Below are 18288 nucleotides of genomic sequence, written 5' to 3'. Positions count from 1 at the left end.
CACTGCTGGGGGATAGCCTCAGGATGACCCCAGCACACTGCCTTCTTCCTGGGACTGGCAACCAGGAGGAAGGACAGCTGCTAGGGCCCCGCTGCGAGTGACCCAGGGGCTGCAGCCACCATACAGCCCGGCCCCAAAGTGCGTGGTCCCTCGGGGCCACACTGTGCCAGAGCTGCTGACCCTGTTAGAAGCACCCTTTGAGAGGGTATTTGGCAGACAAGGCTGCAAGGGGGAGAGTGCCTTGCCCCACAGTGAGTGCCTTCCCACGCTCCTGCTCCATCCCCAAACCAGTGCAGCAGGATGGATAGTGCCACAGCAAAGCTCTGACTGCAAATTTGGGTGTCCCTGTTTATGCTCACTGACAGGGGCAAGGTGAGAAAGGCAGCCACTCAGTGGAGTTAAAGCAAGTACAAGTATCCTCCTTGGCCTTCAGAAGTGCAACTATTAGCTCTATAATCCTGTAAATCACAATTTGGCTGGAATTTAAATGTAAGGGCAAGCTGCAAGTTCCCATCCTTGCCATTCAGGTACTTTTAAGTGCCTTCACCTCCCATAATGAAGTTGAGCTCTTCCCCCTTGCCCTTCGCTGGGCTGGGCTGGGCTGGGCTGTGCGCCGTCAGAGAAGACACACACATAACGAAGCTGTGAGTGCCTGAAGCACTGCCTCTGCAAACCCTGCAGTGCTGTGACATTTGTGGGCTCTGTGGTGTGCAAGCAGTCTGTCACCACCACTAACAACATGCTTGATAGACAGGCTGAAAGGCTTTCACAGAAGGTGTGTGTGACACCCCTGGCAGGTCAGCAGGAGACTGCGAGGTGAGGCCAAGACTCATCTGACACTTGTGACATGCTTGATGGAAGAGACAAGGACCTCTGTCCCAGAAGAACTATTTACAGACTGCATTTATTTGCTTTGATCTTTGACTTCGGTGTTTCCCTCCATGCTACAGTGAATAAAACAGCTTGGGATCCAAAAGAGCCATCACTTGCAAGTGCCTCCTGTGTACATAACATATAGAAAAGCACATCTGCCTGTGGGACTTGGAAATAAATATCCTCTCAAATGTCAGACTGTAGTCTTCCCTTCCAACCAGGCAGAGCCACAGTCTCTTGCAAGGTGCTCTGAAGCTGATCAGCTCCCGATGTTAAAAGCAAAGCTGGAGACTTTTCATTCTGCAGTTCATGAACGCACCCCGAGCTTCCAGTGCAGAGGCGTTACAGCTGCCTGTGGGGGTTGGGGCAGGCTTCCTTCGCCGATGCACCTGGAGGTGCCAGCTGGATGCCACAGCCCTGGCTTGTGGTTGTGGATCTCCTCAGCTCTCCCGTGAAGGCTGGACAAACCCCATGCAGCTCACAGGAGGACAGCCACACCTGGAGCAGATGCTACAGGAAATGCTGCATCTTCCACTCTTTGTCAACTCATCTGTAGCACAGGTGATGTTGAAGGAGTTGCCATCTTTCAGATAACCCTGAGCCATCTACCTTGCAGCTCTCCAAAGAGCCATAGTTAGTCAGAGCAAAAGTGCCTCTGCCCCAGAAGCCTGCCTGCAGCAGCTGCCAATAGTGGACACCTGGAGAAATCGGTCTAAATAGGAAAAGCCGGTAATGATATTTCCTCTTGAGACTTTCCAGCCTCCAACAATTTGAGGCTCAAGGACTTCCTGAGATGGAAGCAGTGTTTCTATAGCTAAGTCATTAACGGAATTTTTTTCTTCCATGAGTTTATCATTGTAAACTTTTCACATCCACAGTGTGCAACAGCAAAGCTTTCCTTCACTTAATTATGTGTTGGATGAAGGCAAATCTCTTTTTCCTTGTTCTGCACCTACCTCATGCTAGTCTCATTCAGTGACCTTTTTTCTTGCACCTCTGAAGCCACACAGAGTGTCTGAATTTTTATTTGACAAGCATCAGCACACTGGTGAGAGAACTGCTGAGCTCCTTCAGCACTGCCTGTCTGAAACAGCCCCCCACTGCTGTAGAGTCATGCAGGGAGGGTTCTCTCCTTGACTTACAAAGAAGCCTGTCCTGGACCAAAAGACCCAGTTACACCACCACAAAACTTCACTTTAGAAATGATGCCCCACAGCTGTACGTGGAGAGACCAGATACCAACTGGGCTGCAAGCCAAGACACTGCATCTGAACCTCTCCAAATCTGCAGCGTGTATACCCAGCCTCTGCACCATGTGCTGGGCTCCACCCTGACCATGTCATAAATCAGCATTCTGCCTTATGCCACCCTGCCATTGTACAGCAACACCTGTGGAGAAATTGATAAGGTTTTGTTTGCAAAAATGGGCCATTTTTATGCTAGGGGAAATTGAAGGTGTTGATGTCAGTGTGCGGGAAGTATCTGCTAGATGATTGTCTGGTTTATAGGTGTCTCCTGGCACCGTCTCCAGCTCAACCCAGGGAAGAGGCTGCTGGTGCTGCTGGGGTTGGGACCTGCAGCTGTTAAAGGGGCTACCTCACCACATCTTGCTCATCAGGCAGCAGCAGAGCTTGGCACACAGACTTTCCCCCTGCATCTTCACTGCAGCCCTGGTATCTCTGGTGGGAAGCAGGAAAGACGAGAGGAGACTCATGGATGTGTAGACAGCTGCAGCCTGTGGATGTGGCTTACAACCCCAGTCTGGTCCTGGGAGGGGGGACAGTTGGCTGGCACTTTCCCATCTGTAGATCAAAATAAACTAATATCCCAGTCATCTTGGATGCCTCACCACAGCTGTGCAGCCACAAGGCATGTGGTCTAAGCAGGGCTTCCCTCACATCCCTGCAGAGCCAGGAAGCATGAGCATACAGAAAGCCCTATTCACCCCAGAATTAACACCCTGAGAGGCTGAAGGTATCTGACAGGACAATCCCAGAGAAGCCAGGGGTTTCTTGCTGACTGGTAAATCAGGGTCAGCCTGTCCCCTGCCTTTGTGAAAGCTCCCTCCACTTGGGAGACGCCCCTCAGGCATTGCGGTGTGCGTAGTTGGCTGAAAAAAATTCCTCCTACTCTCTGCAATGATTCGTCTAGACTGGAAAGTAGTTGCATGAGTTTTATTCCCCTGTTTATTTCTATAACCTTTTTCCTCCAAAACTTCAACAGGACTCGAAGCCTTTTCTGCAAGCTCCAGGGAATTATTACTTGTGTATTATTGTCACGCACAGGCTGCAGGGACCCACTGATGGGGAGGCTCACTGACAGAGATTAAATCCCCACTTCAGCTCAGTCGGAGGCAGTGAGCCCTGCGGTCTGGCTTGCCACACATGCCCAAAGCAGCCACTCCTTTGCAGCTCTGCCCGCAGCTTCCCTGTAGCCAGGGAAACCACGAGGGCAGGCAGCATCTGCTCCCTGGGTATTGGCCCGGGCTTGCTACTATTTTCCACATAAGCAGATGATGCAGAAGTACTGCGCTCACATGTAAATCTGCCTGCCTGTTTCTCCATCGTGGAGGTTGTCTAGTAACACTTTCTTGCTTTCTTTCTTTGTCTCCAACCAGATCGTGGCTGCTATATTTGCCATTGCAGGGATAGTTATGATGACGTACGCCGATGGGTTTCACAGCCACTCTGTTATTGGGATAGCCCTGGTGGTGGGCTCTGCCTCAATGTCTGCTCTCTACAAGGTAAGCACATCTGGCTCTCCCCCCCACAGAAAGATGCCTCGTCCCCCTCGTCACTCACTTTGGCTGTTCCTGTCTTACTTGCAAACTTCTGTGCAGTTCAGTGCCATGTGCCCTTCTTTGAGAGCTCTGCCATAAACACACTGGCTCTGCAGCAGTGCATTCAGGTGTTCACTTGCTTTGGTGTCTGCTCTCACTTAGGATAAGAACTCCTATTTCCTTGGAATAGTCTTCTCCAGTACTCCTCCACCAGGGGGAAGATTTACAGATGTCCCACCTTCATGAAAAATGAGGCTGCTTTTCCATAGATTCTGGATTTAATCACTGATTCTGGAAGCACCCTGCAGCGATTTAGCTTCTTTAAGTCACTTTGTTACCTCCCCTTGCCAGTCCTCCTTCACTAACATACATAGCCCGTGTTGAGCTTAAGAGTATTGCTTATCATGGAAGCAATCGCATCCTTAAAATGCAAAGCACATGCCTACGAACCAAGTACTCATCCTGAGAAGCTGGATGAGTTGCACTACATGTAAGATGCCACCTTCTCTGCTGAGCAGAGCCATTTCACTCAGACTGAGACACTTCTGGGCACTTGCCTCTGTGCTGCTCATGGCACTCAGAGTCACAGCCCACAGTGAGGAATAACCATTCGTAGGGTGTGGTTCACCCACCCTGGCTCGGACATGTAGATTAGGAGGAGATGTAGACATCTCCATCCGGGCTAATGAATTGCACTGTACCAGTCATCCAGCCAGGAGAGCCCTGCAGCCCCAACACCAGCAGTCCAGGGAAACTTGCCAAACTGAGAAGCATCTGCCTGTGCCCCTCAGCACAGTGCTGCGATGCTTTCTGCTCACTTTTTCAGATCAGATGATGTCTTACTTTAGGAAGGTCATGAAGTTTCATACAGCTCATTCCTCGAGACATGGCCCTCCAAACCAGAGAAAATTAAAGGCTAGAGCGTAGTTCTGTTCCCCTTCCCATGACACTGCTGCTCTTCCTGGGAATGGGAGTCTCAGGGCTGCTCCACCAGAGCCCGTGCACAGGAGGGTGGTGGTGGCAGTGCCAGCAGGGTGCAGTGTGCTCTGCATGTCAGGACAGATGAAGCTCTGCAGCTTGTTGTGCAACACATGCCACTGCCACTGCTGCTGCCACCCTGCTCTTGCTTTCCACAGTCTGGCTCAGTTTCCATGAGTTGTGTGTGCCAAAGGGGCAGGCAGATCTGCAGGCAGACAAATCTCACCATGTGCAGCAGAGTCACTGCTGTCCGTGTCTGGGGTAGGAGGACAGGTCGACGTGGCCCTGGCAGGGGCAACATGCTGTCCTCAGGTGATAGATGAGGAGTAAGTGGCTTTTGGGAGATTTTGCTCCATATTGCAGAGCAGCAACACAGCTGCACTGGCCAGTGATGGCTGGGGGGTGGTGGGAGTGGGCAGAGCCCTACATGCACGGCAGCCCTGCAGACTTGCCTGCTCTGTGTAGGCAAAGGAGAGAACTGACACTGGTGAGGGGGGCTGCCAGTGCAGCACGGACCACTAAGTCAGAGTCCATTGGCTGTCCAGGTTTGCAGCCAGTAGCAGAGGAAAACTGTACCCACAGACCCTGGTAACCAGCAGACTCTCTGCAGCTCTGTGGTGAAAAGCCAATGCAGAGTCCAGACAAGACCTGTCCACAGGCACTCCCCAGCCACAGATGGGCTACTCACATCCTTCATTTCTACTGTCTTTTTTCCTTCGCCCACTAACAAACCAGAGCTTTTAAATCCCTCCCTGCAGTCTCATTAACCAGGCTGCATCTGTGCTCTGGGCTGTGGGGCTGCTGCTCTGCTGTCTGCCTTCTGGAGATGAGTTCCCAGGGAGAAGGTGGAAGGACAGCCAGCCAGCATGGCCTGTGCTTGCCCACCACCACAGCACTGCTCAGGCAGCAGCCAAAGGCCTGGACCAGTGATGTCTCATGCAGGGAGATAACACATTGCTTTGTCTCCTCCCGGCTGCCCTGCTCCACAGTCTTCTTAATGCCAAGTTTTCTGGAGGTGCAGAAAAAAGACTGAAGGGTCTAAGCTAGGGTTGAAGGGTCTATGCTAGGGTTAGTGACATTTCCTTTCAGGACATGCACAGAAAAATGTGCTGAGTCCCCTTTCTGCATGGACTCAGTCGGCAGCTGCCCCTGCCTGTGCTCCAGGAGGTGCCAGGAGGGTGAAGGCTGGGCGACACAAGCAGCTTATCACAGTTTCATGAGCAGCCATCCCAAGTGTCCAGCAAGCATCACTGCATAGGTGCCAGAACAAAACACCAGCCTTCCAGGGATGTGGTGCAAGACAGTTAAACCCATGTATTTTCCTCTTTTAGGTTTTATTCAAACTTCTTTTGGGCAGTGCTAAATTTGGAGAAGCTGCCTTATTCCTGTCTGTGTTAGCTGTCTTCAACGTCCTCTTCGTTACCTGTATTCCTGTCATCCTTTATTTTACCAAAGTGGAGTACTGGAGCTCTTTTGACATCATTCCTTGGGGGAACCTCTGCGGATTTTCAATTCTTTTATTGAGTGAGTAGATGGGGGGGGCTCTCACACTGCTCGGGGTGGAGAAGGGTGCCAGAAACTGGCCACTGGAGGAAGCTGCAAACCTCTCTCATACTGTAGCTGTTTTCCCTTCTTCTCAAACTAATTAGTAGCTTGAGATATTATGAGAGGGCCCAATCCTAGGGGCAATGTAGACCTTGCTTCTGCTGTTATTACCACACCAAAATACTGTGGCTCTCTTTAGAAGGTGCTGTGGGACTAAACTGTAAAGCTTGTCCTAACTCCTACTCGTGAACTCTGTGTCACAGAGACAGGAGATGCTTGCCCAGGCTGTGACAGACCAGCCCTGCTAGGAGGGCATTATCTTGGGTTCATCAGCATCCCCACAGCGAGGAGGTTAGGCCAAGCCAGTCAAGGTCAGACTCTGATGCCTCTGCTGCCTGCAGTAATAGCTAATTGCTGCTCCTAAAGAGGAGGAAACTTTTGAAAATGTAGTGTTGAACAGTGATGGAAATCTTGATAGGTGGCAATCCTCTCTTCTGCTGCCACTGCTGTGCTACCAAAGGAGCCCAGGGGAGGGATGCCAATCTAAGTTTTAAAGGTTAATGGTTACCAGAAATGTGGTGTTGTTCATTGTTAAACTAGATGTGTTGACTTGCTGCCACAGTTGGTCCCTAAACTGGATGATGGAATCACATCTCCTAAAACATTAATTTCTACTGGCAATAGTTCTTCTCTACCCCTGTCTTTAGTCCCAGCTCCTTTTACACTGAACAGTCACAATGCCTGACTCCAGAAGTACCTCCAGGTTACTTATCAGTGGACTCAGTGGAAGGTGTCTGTAAGGAAGTGGTGCAGAACTGGGCAAGTGATCACTGGCGTGTGCAATACATGGGTACTAGTGGTTGGAGCCCCAGCTCCCAACAAGCTCAGTATTGGAAAGGCTCTCTTGACTCTGCTAAAGCTAAATCACCTAAAACAAGGATGAATTTGATCCAAAGCAATTATTAATTTGTCACAAAACACTCCACAAACAGCATATGGTATTACAATGGAGTGATATTATAATCATTCTGTAGTAATGATATTATAATTTCATTGTATGAAATTATATTTAGCAAGTTCCTGCCTGGAAGAGGGTTAGACTTACAGCATCTTCCACCTGCAACTGGAGGCAGCTTTTCCACAAAAAGGCACCCAGACAGAAGCTGCTGTTCAGCTGAAATCTCCCAGATGAGGAGTATTTAGTCTTTCAGCAGGGCCAAGTGAATCACTGGATCGGTATAAAGAATAGGAGTTACTGCACATGACACTGAGAGACTGGCTGTACGCAAAACCCACCCTGATCCTGCCACTGGACTCCAGAGGGATAGAGAGTTCCCCAGAAACAGCAATGTCTCAGGCAGGTGGACATGCAGCAAACAGATCTTTGTCCTCTAGTATCTTCAGGAAAATCAACAGAAGCTGACATACCCTTTATTTGAACAACAAATAGAGTAATAAAGCATAAGTGTTTCAAGTGACATTCCTTCTGCCTAATTTCACTGTACTAAAAGACATTTTTCTTTCCTTCATCAGCATTCAATATTCTACTAAATTTTGGGATTGCTATTACCTACCCCACCTTGATTTCTCTTGGAATTGTACTGAGTGTCCCAGTGAATGCAGGTAAGATTTTCTGTCTTTTCCATCTTAATGAATACATTAAATCTGTGGCCTTTCAAATACACAACAGGGGTAAACGAAAATAGATTTATTAAACATGTTTTGCATCTTCTCTCAAAGGCTTACAGAGATGACACCGATTAAAAATTTATTCTTTATGTGTTAAATATGTATCGTGTAATATTACATGGATATTCATAATCCTAGAATTGGTTTTTTAATTACTGTCCGAATAAGCCTGCATACTGAAAAACAAAGTAGATTTGAAAACATTCATCTCTGGGCTAGAATGAAAACCCATGGATAAAGCAGAAATCAATTCTTAATGATTTTTTCAAGGCAGGCTTAACACTAAATTAAAACAAATAAAATTGCTTACATTTTAGAGCAGATATGTACTAGTAACTCTGCTTGCCTTGGTAAATAACATTGCAGGTGTTTATCAAGAGCACTGGACAATTCAGTTTTGGGCATGTCCTGGTACATTTCTCTGACGGTTTTCTGAAATTTAGTGAAAGCCAAGAGACTGCAGAGTCTGAGAGGGCTGGGCAGGGGAGTGCAGACACAACCCCAATCTAAAGCAGCTCCTAAAACCCAGCATGCTCAGCTGGTGCCACGGTGCAGGTGGCAGCTCCCAGCTTCATGCTGACTAAGTGCACACAGAGCCAGGCACTGCTCTGGCAGATTTGGCTACCAAAAGGTGTGATCCCCCCAGAGTGTGCACACAGCTCAGCCCAGGAAGTGTTTCTTACTCCTCAGGGCAGCAAGAAAAATTTGCAATCAGGAACTGCTGTGCAGGGAAGAGAAATGCCCCTTTCTCTGTGTCCCAGGACCTCAGCAGGAGTTCCTGTGCTATTGGTGGCAGGGCATACCCTGCTGTGCGGTCAACCAGCAGGAAATAGTGCCCCTGTCATCACTGCCTCCATGGCCATGTACTCCTGCCACAGCCAGCCCTCAGAGCTAGGGAGGTGAGGGGAGGGAAGGGGATACTGTCCTAATGCCTTTTCCTATATAATAACACCCATTCAATGTCCCACACAGTTGTTGATCACTACACGAGTGAAATTGTCTTCAATAGTGTCCGAGTAATCGCCATCGTCATTATTGGCCTGGGCTTTCTCCTGTTGCTCTTGCCAGAGGAGTGGGATGTCTGGGTAATAAAGCTCCTCACACGTCTCAAAGTCCGGAAGAAGGAAGAAATTCCCGAAGGGAATGGAGACATTGCTTCAGGACTGCCTAATAAAAGCCGGAGAACTCGCCCTTCCATGTCATCCTTTGCTCATTAAATGCTCTTTTTACCAAAACTTTGTGGTTAACGTTATATATGATGATGCAAAAGTCTTTTCTTGGGAAGAAGCACACCTGTCCAACATGGTGTACATACCTGTACAGTTTTGATATGATCACCATCTAAAGCATCAAGTCTTGGCATGTCCAGTTTGCTTGTACTTTTTTCACATCTGACCTTTCACTTAAGTAGTACACTGAAAAAAACTGCAAACCAAGAACCTCTCTTCTCTTTTTAAATGAATGTAATATATAGTCAAAATATATTTGCATAGGTTATTTTAAAGAATGACTTTCATGAAAAGCAGGGCAGATATTTTGAACATTAGGTACTGAATGATGCATTGCACACTGTGATTTAAAAGAAACAAATGCTATGCTACATCACATGTTTATTTTTGACCAGAGCTGTACTTTGAAAGTTTTCAAGGAGCAAAAAAAAGGGAATCTTTTCGGGGACGGGAAGATGGGGGGAAGAGTGGAAGGAAGATTTAGAAATCACTCTATGTAGATGAGCGCATGTTGCGCTGCAAACAGGGAAAATTCAAGCGCAAAAAACTGCTTGCACTAAAGCACTAGAGAGAAAGCAGTCTAGAGCCCAAATCTCCTTATTCTGCATATGACTGTAGTCCACGCTGAGAATCATGCAAGAGAAATCCAGTGCCTTCTACAGAACTCTTGTCTTTATCCACACAGAACCAGGTCCTGCTGTGAGGCACTTGCAAAGGCAGGGCTCAGGTTTGTGGCCCCAAAGGACCCCAAATTCCCACCGACATCAGGACGTGCCTCCTGTACACTCCGTGGCTTCTGTGGGAACATGGGGCCCAGGGGACTGCAAGTTCGAGCGCAGGAGACCTGGTTCTCTTCTCACTTCACAGGTTTTACCCCTGTGTGGAGCTGCGCTTGATTAATGCCAATGTGAGGAAGGGGGAGTCTTGGTCATGTGTGGGACAATCCGACCGAAAATGATCAAAGGGGCTGGCAAGAGCGTGGTTGCTGATGTACAGTCTGAGAGTATGGACTAAGGGGGTGAATCGCCAGTTGCTTTTACTCCATAATTGTGAGTGTTAAGAGTTAAAAATGTAACATATTTACATCAAATGTAACACTTTTTATGAAACTTGTAAGCACCAGGATGTTTACTTACGCGATTTTGGTTCGCCATTAAATTTCTATCTGTGATAGATCACATGCTATGTAAAAAAGGGGGGGGGAAAAGGTTATAGTTTACTATTTTTGAAGTTTACATTGTTGCATACAAAACTAAAAGTGTTCTTTTGAACTGCTGCCATAGCCTAAGGTCCCTGCTGCCACTGAGGTCCTCTTTGTCTCAGGCAGGGGTGGCATCCACTTCAAAACATTTTAGCAAATCAACTTCAGATTCCATTATCTGTTTGGCAAAGCTAAATAATAAAAGATTTTAAACTCAGCCTTGGTCAGTGCTATCCGTTTCCTTCTCGTGACTGAACCTTTATTGCAGTTCTGCTGTGGGTAGTATTTGGCCAAAGTGATCAGAAGGGAGAGACACAATCATCAAAGCAGCCAAGGCTGCATCTCAGTGCACTGCTAGCCTGTCTGTCCAAGACAGCAAAGCCTGCTCCAGGCTACCTGGACAAATCCATCTAGAGGGATGCTGTTAGGCATCAGTCAGGAAACAAACATCCAGCAGAAATAGACCAAAGGAAAAATTGATCTTTGAATGCATCAGTGAGCAGCCATACATGCATATGCTAACAGGTATTTGGGGGCTGCATGTGGGACATGAATTTGTACATTAATAATCAGGCCCTAGTCCTGGCTGTATGTTTGTCCCCACCATATTGCTTGATGACCACACACTAAAGACTTGCTAACAGAGATTACACACCTGAATTTTTAAATCTATTTCTTCGGAGAGCAGAGGAGGGTAAAGGCACAAGACAGGAGCACAAGTGCAACTCCAGTAACAGCATTGAGGGCCACACATAGAGACTTGACCTCAAAGCTCCCAGATTAATGTTTATTCCATCTTCGGACAAATCATTTTGTCATCCTTGGAGATGTCATCCTCCCCAAGCTTCCTCTCTGAGCAAGACAGAGAATATACAAACAGTGTTTCCATTTTCCATTGCCCCAAAAAGTGGCATCTTCTGTGATCTCCACACTTCATTTTGTTCTGTGTTTGATGCAGTTTGTAGGTATTCAAAAGCCTCCAAATGCCATTTTAAAAACTGCAACTAACGTGTGTTTTTAACCAAAATGGAAGCAGGTTTTTTAGCATTCAGCATGGATTCAGTGGGGGAACTTATGCACCAGAATGGACAGGAGCATTAGTAAAACTGTGATTTACCAGATGCAACTAAGTCATTGCTTCTGTTGGCTCGTCCTTCCTGAGAACAGGCTGAACACATGCAAGGGCTGGGATTTCAAACAGCACTTCAAGAACCTTCCCTCTCCTGAGTGGGAACTGTGCAAACTAGATTTACCCACGTTAAGCAGTTCTGAGCTGGCCATATTAACCAGATGAAATGACCTATATTTCTTCAGGCAACACCTTGCCCTAGGCATAAGCACCTGACTTGACAGTAAGTCACTGCATAGCAAAACCTTCCAGACAGTGAAGTCCAGGGTGTGATTAGGAGAACAAGAACTCCCCATATCCATATGGTATGTGTGCACATCTCTAAGTGCCAAAACATCACAGATCTGAAGCTGAGGAATGAAAAAACTGGAGTTGTTGGCTTTCACCAGAACAACAAGCCAGAGCAAACCCCTCTGAGAAGGCATTAGATGTAACTGGGCCACCCTTCAGGTGAAGGCAAGATTGAACTCCTGATCTCAGACTGTTGAAGGATGCCCAGGACAAATTCAGTGCCTTGGAGAGCAGGGCTGAGCTGTGGCAGACTCTCCTGCTTGCCCTCAGAGGTCAAAGCACTGTGTGCAATCTCTGCAGCAGTCTGTGAGTGAGACCCACTGCTAGCCTCTATGGACCCCACACTGCTCTGCAGGGCCATACCTGCTCTGCAGCACAGAGAAACACAAGCCTGGAATTAGCACTTTTAGCCCACCATTGGCCACCTTGAACCTCCTCCTTAGGCAGAACTGCAGGTCCCTCCAGTGTGAGGTTTCTTAATGTGTCTCTTAAGCCGGTCTCCTGCATTATCATTGTGTGTCTCCTGCCCTCACAGAGAACTGCCAGCCACAAGTGTGCACCCTTATTCAAGGGCTGACCTTGACTGGCAACCTTCTGCCCCAACTCAGCCCTCAAAGTGCCCAGTAACAATCTAGTGGGCTTGTTATAACAGCAAGTTGAGAAAAAAAAATCTCAGAAAAGCAACTAGCATCACCAGACCTCATTGCAGCTGCTGGTTTTCACTGCTGCACAATACAGCAGTGAGAAGGCACAGCAGTTCTCCTCCTCCCTTGTGTGCCTTTGTCCTTGTCCTGTTGTCTCCTGCTGCTACCTTTATAATAATTTTTTATTGCAACTCTCCACAGTGACAGCATGAGCCTTTTATCAGCACATGGGTCAGATACGGGCTTATTTAAAAAAGCTTTTCCTGCTCTTCTGTCTAGAATGGCTGTATTCATATCAGTAGTCTTCAGAAAACAGCCATGAAGGGCAGAAATCCAACCACAATAATCAACAGATGAACAAAAGACACTGAAACCAATATGTAGCTTAACTGTTTTGGGAGCTGAGGGTAGACTAGCAGGACCTGTAGATCACCACGTTCTGGGGCTGAATTAATGTTTCCTGTGAGCTCAGGAACAAATCTCTCACCCCCAGCTCTCCAGAGTGCTCTAAACCAAAACTAGTGCAATATTGAGCTGGTCAGAGTTACTAAAGATACTGTATCTTCCACTTACAGAGAAGGCAACATGACCAGGCTGACACCATTTCTGGTCAAAGGCCTGTCTGCTACGGTGTCTGCAGGCCCAAAAACAAACTGAGAAGTGAAGGTTTCCCAGTGCAGTGAGTCAACACAAAAGTCTAGATGGACTGGCATAGCCATGGATCATATTCCAAATAAACTCAAAAATGTGCTCAACTGAAACACATGGAAACACCCTTCTCTTCACTGAAAAGGAAGTAGATTCTCCAGCCCTTCAGAAGCCCTAGGAATAGCACCAGCCACCTTGCCTTGGCTGTGTGGGCTCAGACACCAGGCTGGGACTGGGCATTTCTTCAGGGAAGTGGGGAGGAAAAGCGGCCAGAAACAATGCAGCTCATGTGAAGCAGAAGCACAGGAGAGCTGATGATGGAATCAGAAATAAATGCCTTCTGCAAAATAGCTTCCAGGGCAAGATGCCCACCTGTCCATTGCAACAACTCCAGTTTGAAGAAACGGAGTCTGTGCACATGCTGTAAAGTCATAAACTACAGCGAGTTTGGCTCCACGGACCCTGCTGGTACTGCAGAAAGGATGGAGCCTTCAAGGCCTCCAAACCTGAGTTATTCCTTGGTAAAGGCCAAGGCTGAGAAGCTTCTTTCACAGCCCAGTCCTCATGCAAAATCTCTCTGCAGAAACTGGCTGAAGAAATGGATTTTGATGGATGAGTTTAATTACCCCATTGTTATTAACAGAGAAGCAATTAGATTATCTTCTTCAGCTGGCATGTTCTAGGGCATTTCCATAATAATCTGAACCTTATGGAGAAGTCCTGAACATTAAAAAGAGAAGTAAGAAAAAAAAAAAGAGCAGAAAGATTTTATGACCTGTAGCTTAAAAGTCTTCTGAGGGGAAATCAAATTCCTAAGGACAGGACCAGTAACTCAAACTAATGCTTCTGAAAATAATAAACCTTATATTTTTCTTTTCTACCTGAAACTCTGTTAGGTACAAAAGATCTTCATATATGCACAAGATCATTTTAAATAAGGTGGCAATTAGTATTTCTCCATGCATTCTACAGACATTCTAGGGTGCCAGCAGCTTCTCAGAAGTGAAGAGTGGAACTTCTAAGCAGAGTTACAATTCTGGAAAAGGCTTAAACAAGAGAGGTCGTGGAGCTCACATTAGCAGTGTACTTAGGAACCTGTTATATGCAACTTTTCTACAATGATCTAGAGACAGTTCTTTAATCCTACTGCTGAAGTAGATGATCACTTCAGAAGAGAAATCAAATTTTCCAGCTCTTCATCCCCAGGTTTCCCTCCTCTTTAGATTCAGTCCACCATCTCAAGATAGCCATCAGTGCAGATTGGGAACAACAGCAACCAAAGAGCTGTTTTGCTATTTGGCTACCAGAGAGTGACAGATCCCCTCTCAGTGCTCATCTCTTGAATCAGTAAAAAAGTATTATCAGTAAAGGGTTTTTTTGACCAATCATTTAACCAATCAATGACCAAGAAGACTGGCCTCAGCACGGCTCCTTTAGTAATCTCTGTCCTTTTGAACAGCAATTTTTTCCTGCTATTTCCTGGCTCACTACCCAGTTATTAAGCCACAAGAAAACGTCCTTTTATCAACAGTAGCTTCATTTCTTTGGTAAGAAGCATCATTAAAAATCCTTCAAAAATCTAAGTGTAGTGTTCCCTATTCTCTCAAAAAAAAAAAGAGCCAACACACAAGTCTGCAAAAAGTCATCCATCCTTCAGACTCCTTTCAACATGAAAGGATGAGACAACTGAGACACTGTGATTTCAGCAGCATTTTGCCTTTCCTTAAGGGAGGGCTTTCTTGCCTAACTTCCACAGAACATTTACACCAAAACTCCAGCTTCTGCACATACCCACGACTGACCCAGACACTTAGAAGATTCTTGAATTAAGACCTGGATTCCTGTGAGTTCCAAGCAGCAGGATTTGTAAATACTTCAAAAATGTGAACTTGTCTTTCCTGGCTATGAGTAGGTATTATGGGCAGTGAACGTAGCTTTGCAGTCTCCCAGCAATAGGTCTCACTGCCTCTTTGGCTTCTGAAGCTGCCAAGTTTTTAATGACTGCAGCCTAGTAGGCAGAGTAAGCTGCATAATGGTCTCCTGGTGATTTTTGGCCAACTATACATTTTAAATGCCTTCCTGACTTGTACACAAAGCATCGCTCTTTCATTGTGTGATTTTGGATTTGGTCAAAGGCATGTCACTTGCTAACTTGGTTGCTAAGAAAATTGATATTGATCTTGGGAACAAACACCATGTTTGAGAATGATGTTGCCTTTGTGCATGTGTAAGCAATCCCATCTGGTACGGTACACCTACGTTTCAGACATTGTTTATAGTGCACATAAGGTAACTGGTGCAGCTGATGGGTTATTAGACACAATACCTGAATGCAAGAATGCAGACAGGCATTTCATAAAGAATTTTAGGATATGCTTCAGTCTTAGAGAGAACTAGGAACCACTTCTTTTCTTTAGTACATAACATGTCACAGAAATTTGAAGACATCCAGTTAAAAGATGAGTTTTCCTGTTCTAGTTACATAGCTTTGAAAACTGAAGTCTCCTTGTAGAACAGGCAGATTTCCAGCTTCCCATCTAGCTTTCTTGCAAAAAGCTGAGCATCAACATTGCTGCAAAGCAAACTTGTCTCGTCCTTGGTAGGCTTGGAGAATTGCTAAGCAGGAGCCAATAGAAGAGTGAGAATTAGTCAGTCTTCCCACCATCGCCTCCTTTTCCCAAAATACTCCTCTTTCTGTTTTCTTCCTTTCTAACAACTGAACAAAAACAGAATTCTGGCATTAAAAACAAGTGCCTACAATTAATGTAAATTACTTCATCACCCTAAAAGAACCCTAAACCTCCAGTTTTCGGGCTTTTTCTTCATCTTCATAATCACCAGTCCTCAAGGTACCTACTGATTTTCAGATCACACTCCACAGAGTACTCCCCTGATGTCCATGAGAGGTCACAAAGATAAGACAAACCTTTGCTCAGCAGGCTTCAAATCACCAAACACAGGCCTGGAGAAGGTGAAAAATCACCATTCTGTCTATTCTTTCTCCTCTGTCTCCACACCAGCCTGCACAGATGGCTCATCTTTCCCAGCCAAATCCCCTCCAGCACTACCTGATGCAGGCACCTAGCCCTCAGGTACACACCGAGCTGCACAGAAAGCTGGGGCAGTCTCTCGAACCTCTGTCCCTCCCCCAGTGTCCCAAGCCCTGGTGTGCTGCATCCTCTATGCTCACGTCACATTGGCACTCCCTAGCACAGGGGTACTCATCACAACACCCAGCAGAGAGCTCGCTGAAGAAATCAAGTCAAGAACCCCAACACACAGTTAAACAAACAAACAAACCAACCCACATGATAACTCACCTTCTTAGGGATTTGGAGAACTGATCTGCTAAGACCACCAAACAAAAGCTACAGTTTTCTTTCTCCTCATACACTCCTCCTTCTTTATTCAGACATAAACCTAAATTTTTGCTAACTAATCTGAAGTTTAGGCATGCTATTGTTAAACAGAAATTCACAGAAATAAAACACAGTGTGAAGTCTTTATGAAATAATGAAGAGGAGTGCTTTGTACAAGGCAATAGAAAGTACAGTATGCACTTCTTAAATGTTTCCAACCTAAGATTACTGTGTGCAGTTCATGAGGCTTCTTTGCTTAATTTACTCCTTTTCAATAATAAAACCAGGTACAATTATCATTGTAATGATTTTGCTTTTTAAAAATTATTTTCTTTCACCAAGCATAGCAAGGAACACTGTATGGCCAAAGGAGTCAGAGTTACATCCTTAATGGACATTTAAGAAGAAAGGTGGGAAGGAGGGAAAGAATCTTAATATATGGTTCTCTTGAACTACGTTTTTTTTTAATTTTATAAAAAAAATTTCTGGTATTCCACAACAGAAGAAAATGTCGCAGGCTACCTCAGGTAAGATTTTGTTATTATTTCTAGCAAAATAAATAGTTAGACACAGGGCTATATTGCTTAAAGAACTCATTTTTAAATTCAGTTCCCTGAAAATCTATCATGGATAAGGATTGTATTTCAGAATATTTCAATGAAAGAAAAACAAATTAACTGAGCTCCTGGTATAAGCACAGTGCTACAGTACATCAAGGGTTGCTTCTATTATTGGTTGTAGGGACACCTATAACATACTAATTTCTTCCAAAGTGAAAGGAGAAATCATTATAGTTACACATCAAGAATCTGCTGGGCAAATTTCAATTAAATATGGGGTTAGTAAGGCTGTAGGTGAGGAGTGATCTGTTAGGCATTAACTGGAAGGCAAAGCACACACAATACTCTATCCCAACTAGCAAGAACAGGCACAAAAGAGCTTGAGAGCTGAACCAGGCATCAACTGTATAAACACCACGTGATTCACTTTAACACACTGCTGGCAAGAGTTTCAGTGGGAAACTGGTATCTATTTCTTTAACATCTGTCTCACTAACTGCTAAATGGAAATGTAATTCAAAGGCTTCAACTGTGGCAACCAGCACAACTTACAAATCCGGAATTTTTTCTCCCATCATTCTAGAACATTAGGCTCTGCCTATTATTATAAATATCCCATTCATTACTCCCTGGGCACATTTGCCAAAACAAAAGACTAAAAATAAACACTTAGAATTGGCTAACTAACAACAAAAACCTCCACCCCCTTATGACAGCAGTTTAACCAAATGGAAATACTGACATTAAAAATTTATAATCTAAATCTGTGTATTTTTTTATTCATGCACTTTATAAAACCATATCACTAAATTTCCTTAATATCCATTACACAGAGTTATTTACAATTGTCTCCAGTGAGTACTTTTTGGGCTACAGGTCATTAAAGAATAAACTATTTATCACAAATATCCCAGATGTGCTATTTGGGCTTTGTTATTAATTATATATAATCACATTATCCCCTCTGTTTCATAAATGCAGTAACTAAACAACTTTACACGCAACATAAATTTTGAAATCTAAAACACAACTGGCATTTCCTATTATTATGTTCCATTATCACATGTTCTGGTCTCGAGACTTAACATTAATTTTCTTTTAAATATTCATGCTTGTAAAACCTTGCTTTGCAAAAGCCTGACTGCAAAAGGGTCCTAAGTAAGCTGTAATACAAATTTACTACTACATGAATTCTTTGCAACATAAAAACATAACTGAAATTTCATTTTTGCAGTAACTTCAACTCACCTTAAACCCCTTGTTCTGTTATTAGAAACTAAATTACTGCATTTCTATTTCTTACCTATTATAGTGTAGAAGGTTAAACAAATAGGCAGGGCAGACAAGATGGGCAAGTGTTAGA

General features: G+C 45.2%; 1 protein-coding gene across 1 annotated transcript in view; it reads left to right on the top strand.

The window, feature by feature from the left end:
* Positions 1-10511, top strand: part of SLC35F3 (solute carrier family 35 member F3) — a 46622-nt gene extending 36111 nt beyond the window's left edge. Inside the window, exons 3-6 of the mRNA XM_008643283.2 lie at positions 3491-3616; positions 5962-6154; positions 7709-7798; positions 8837-10511. Of these exons, the coding sequence (XP_008641505.2) occupies positions 3491-3616; positions 5962-6154; positions 7709-7798; positions 8837-9081 (654 nt within the window). The 3' untranslated portion in view covers positions 9082-10511. The remainder of the gene's footprint in view (positions 1-3490; positions 3617-5961; positions 6155-7708; positions 7799-8836) is intronic.
* Positions 10512-18288: the final 7777 nt, after the last annotated feature.

This window comes from Corvus brachyrhynchos, unplaced genomic scaffold, assembly GCF_000691975.1.
Source record: "Corvus brachyrhynchos isolate BGI_N302 unplaced genomic scaffold, ASM69197v1 scaffold70, whole genome shotgun sequence".
Taxonomy (NCBI): domain Eukaryota; kingdom Metazoa; phylum Chordata; class Aves; order Passeriformes; family Corvidae; genus Corvus; species Corvus brachyrhynchos.
This window is presented reverse-complemented; position numbering and strand designations above follow the sequence as displayed.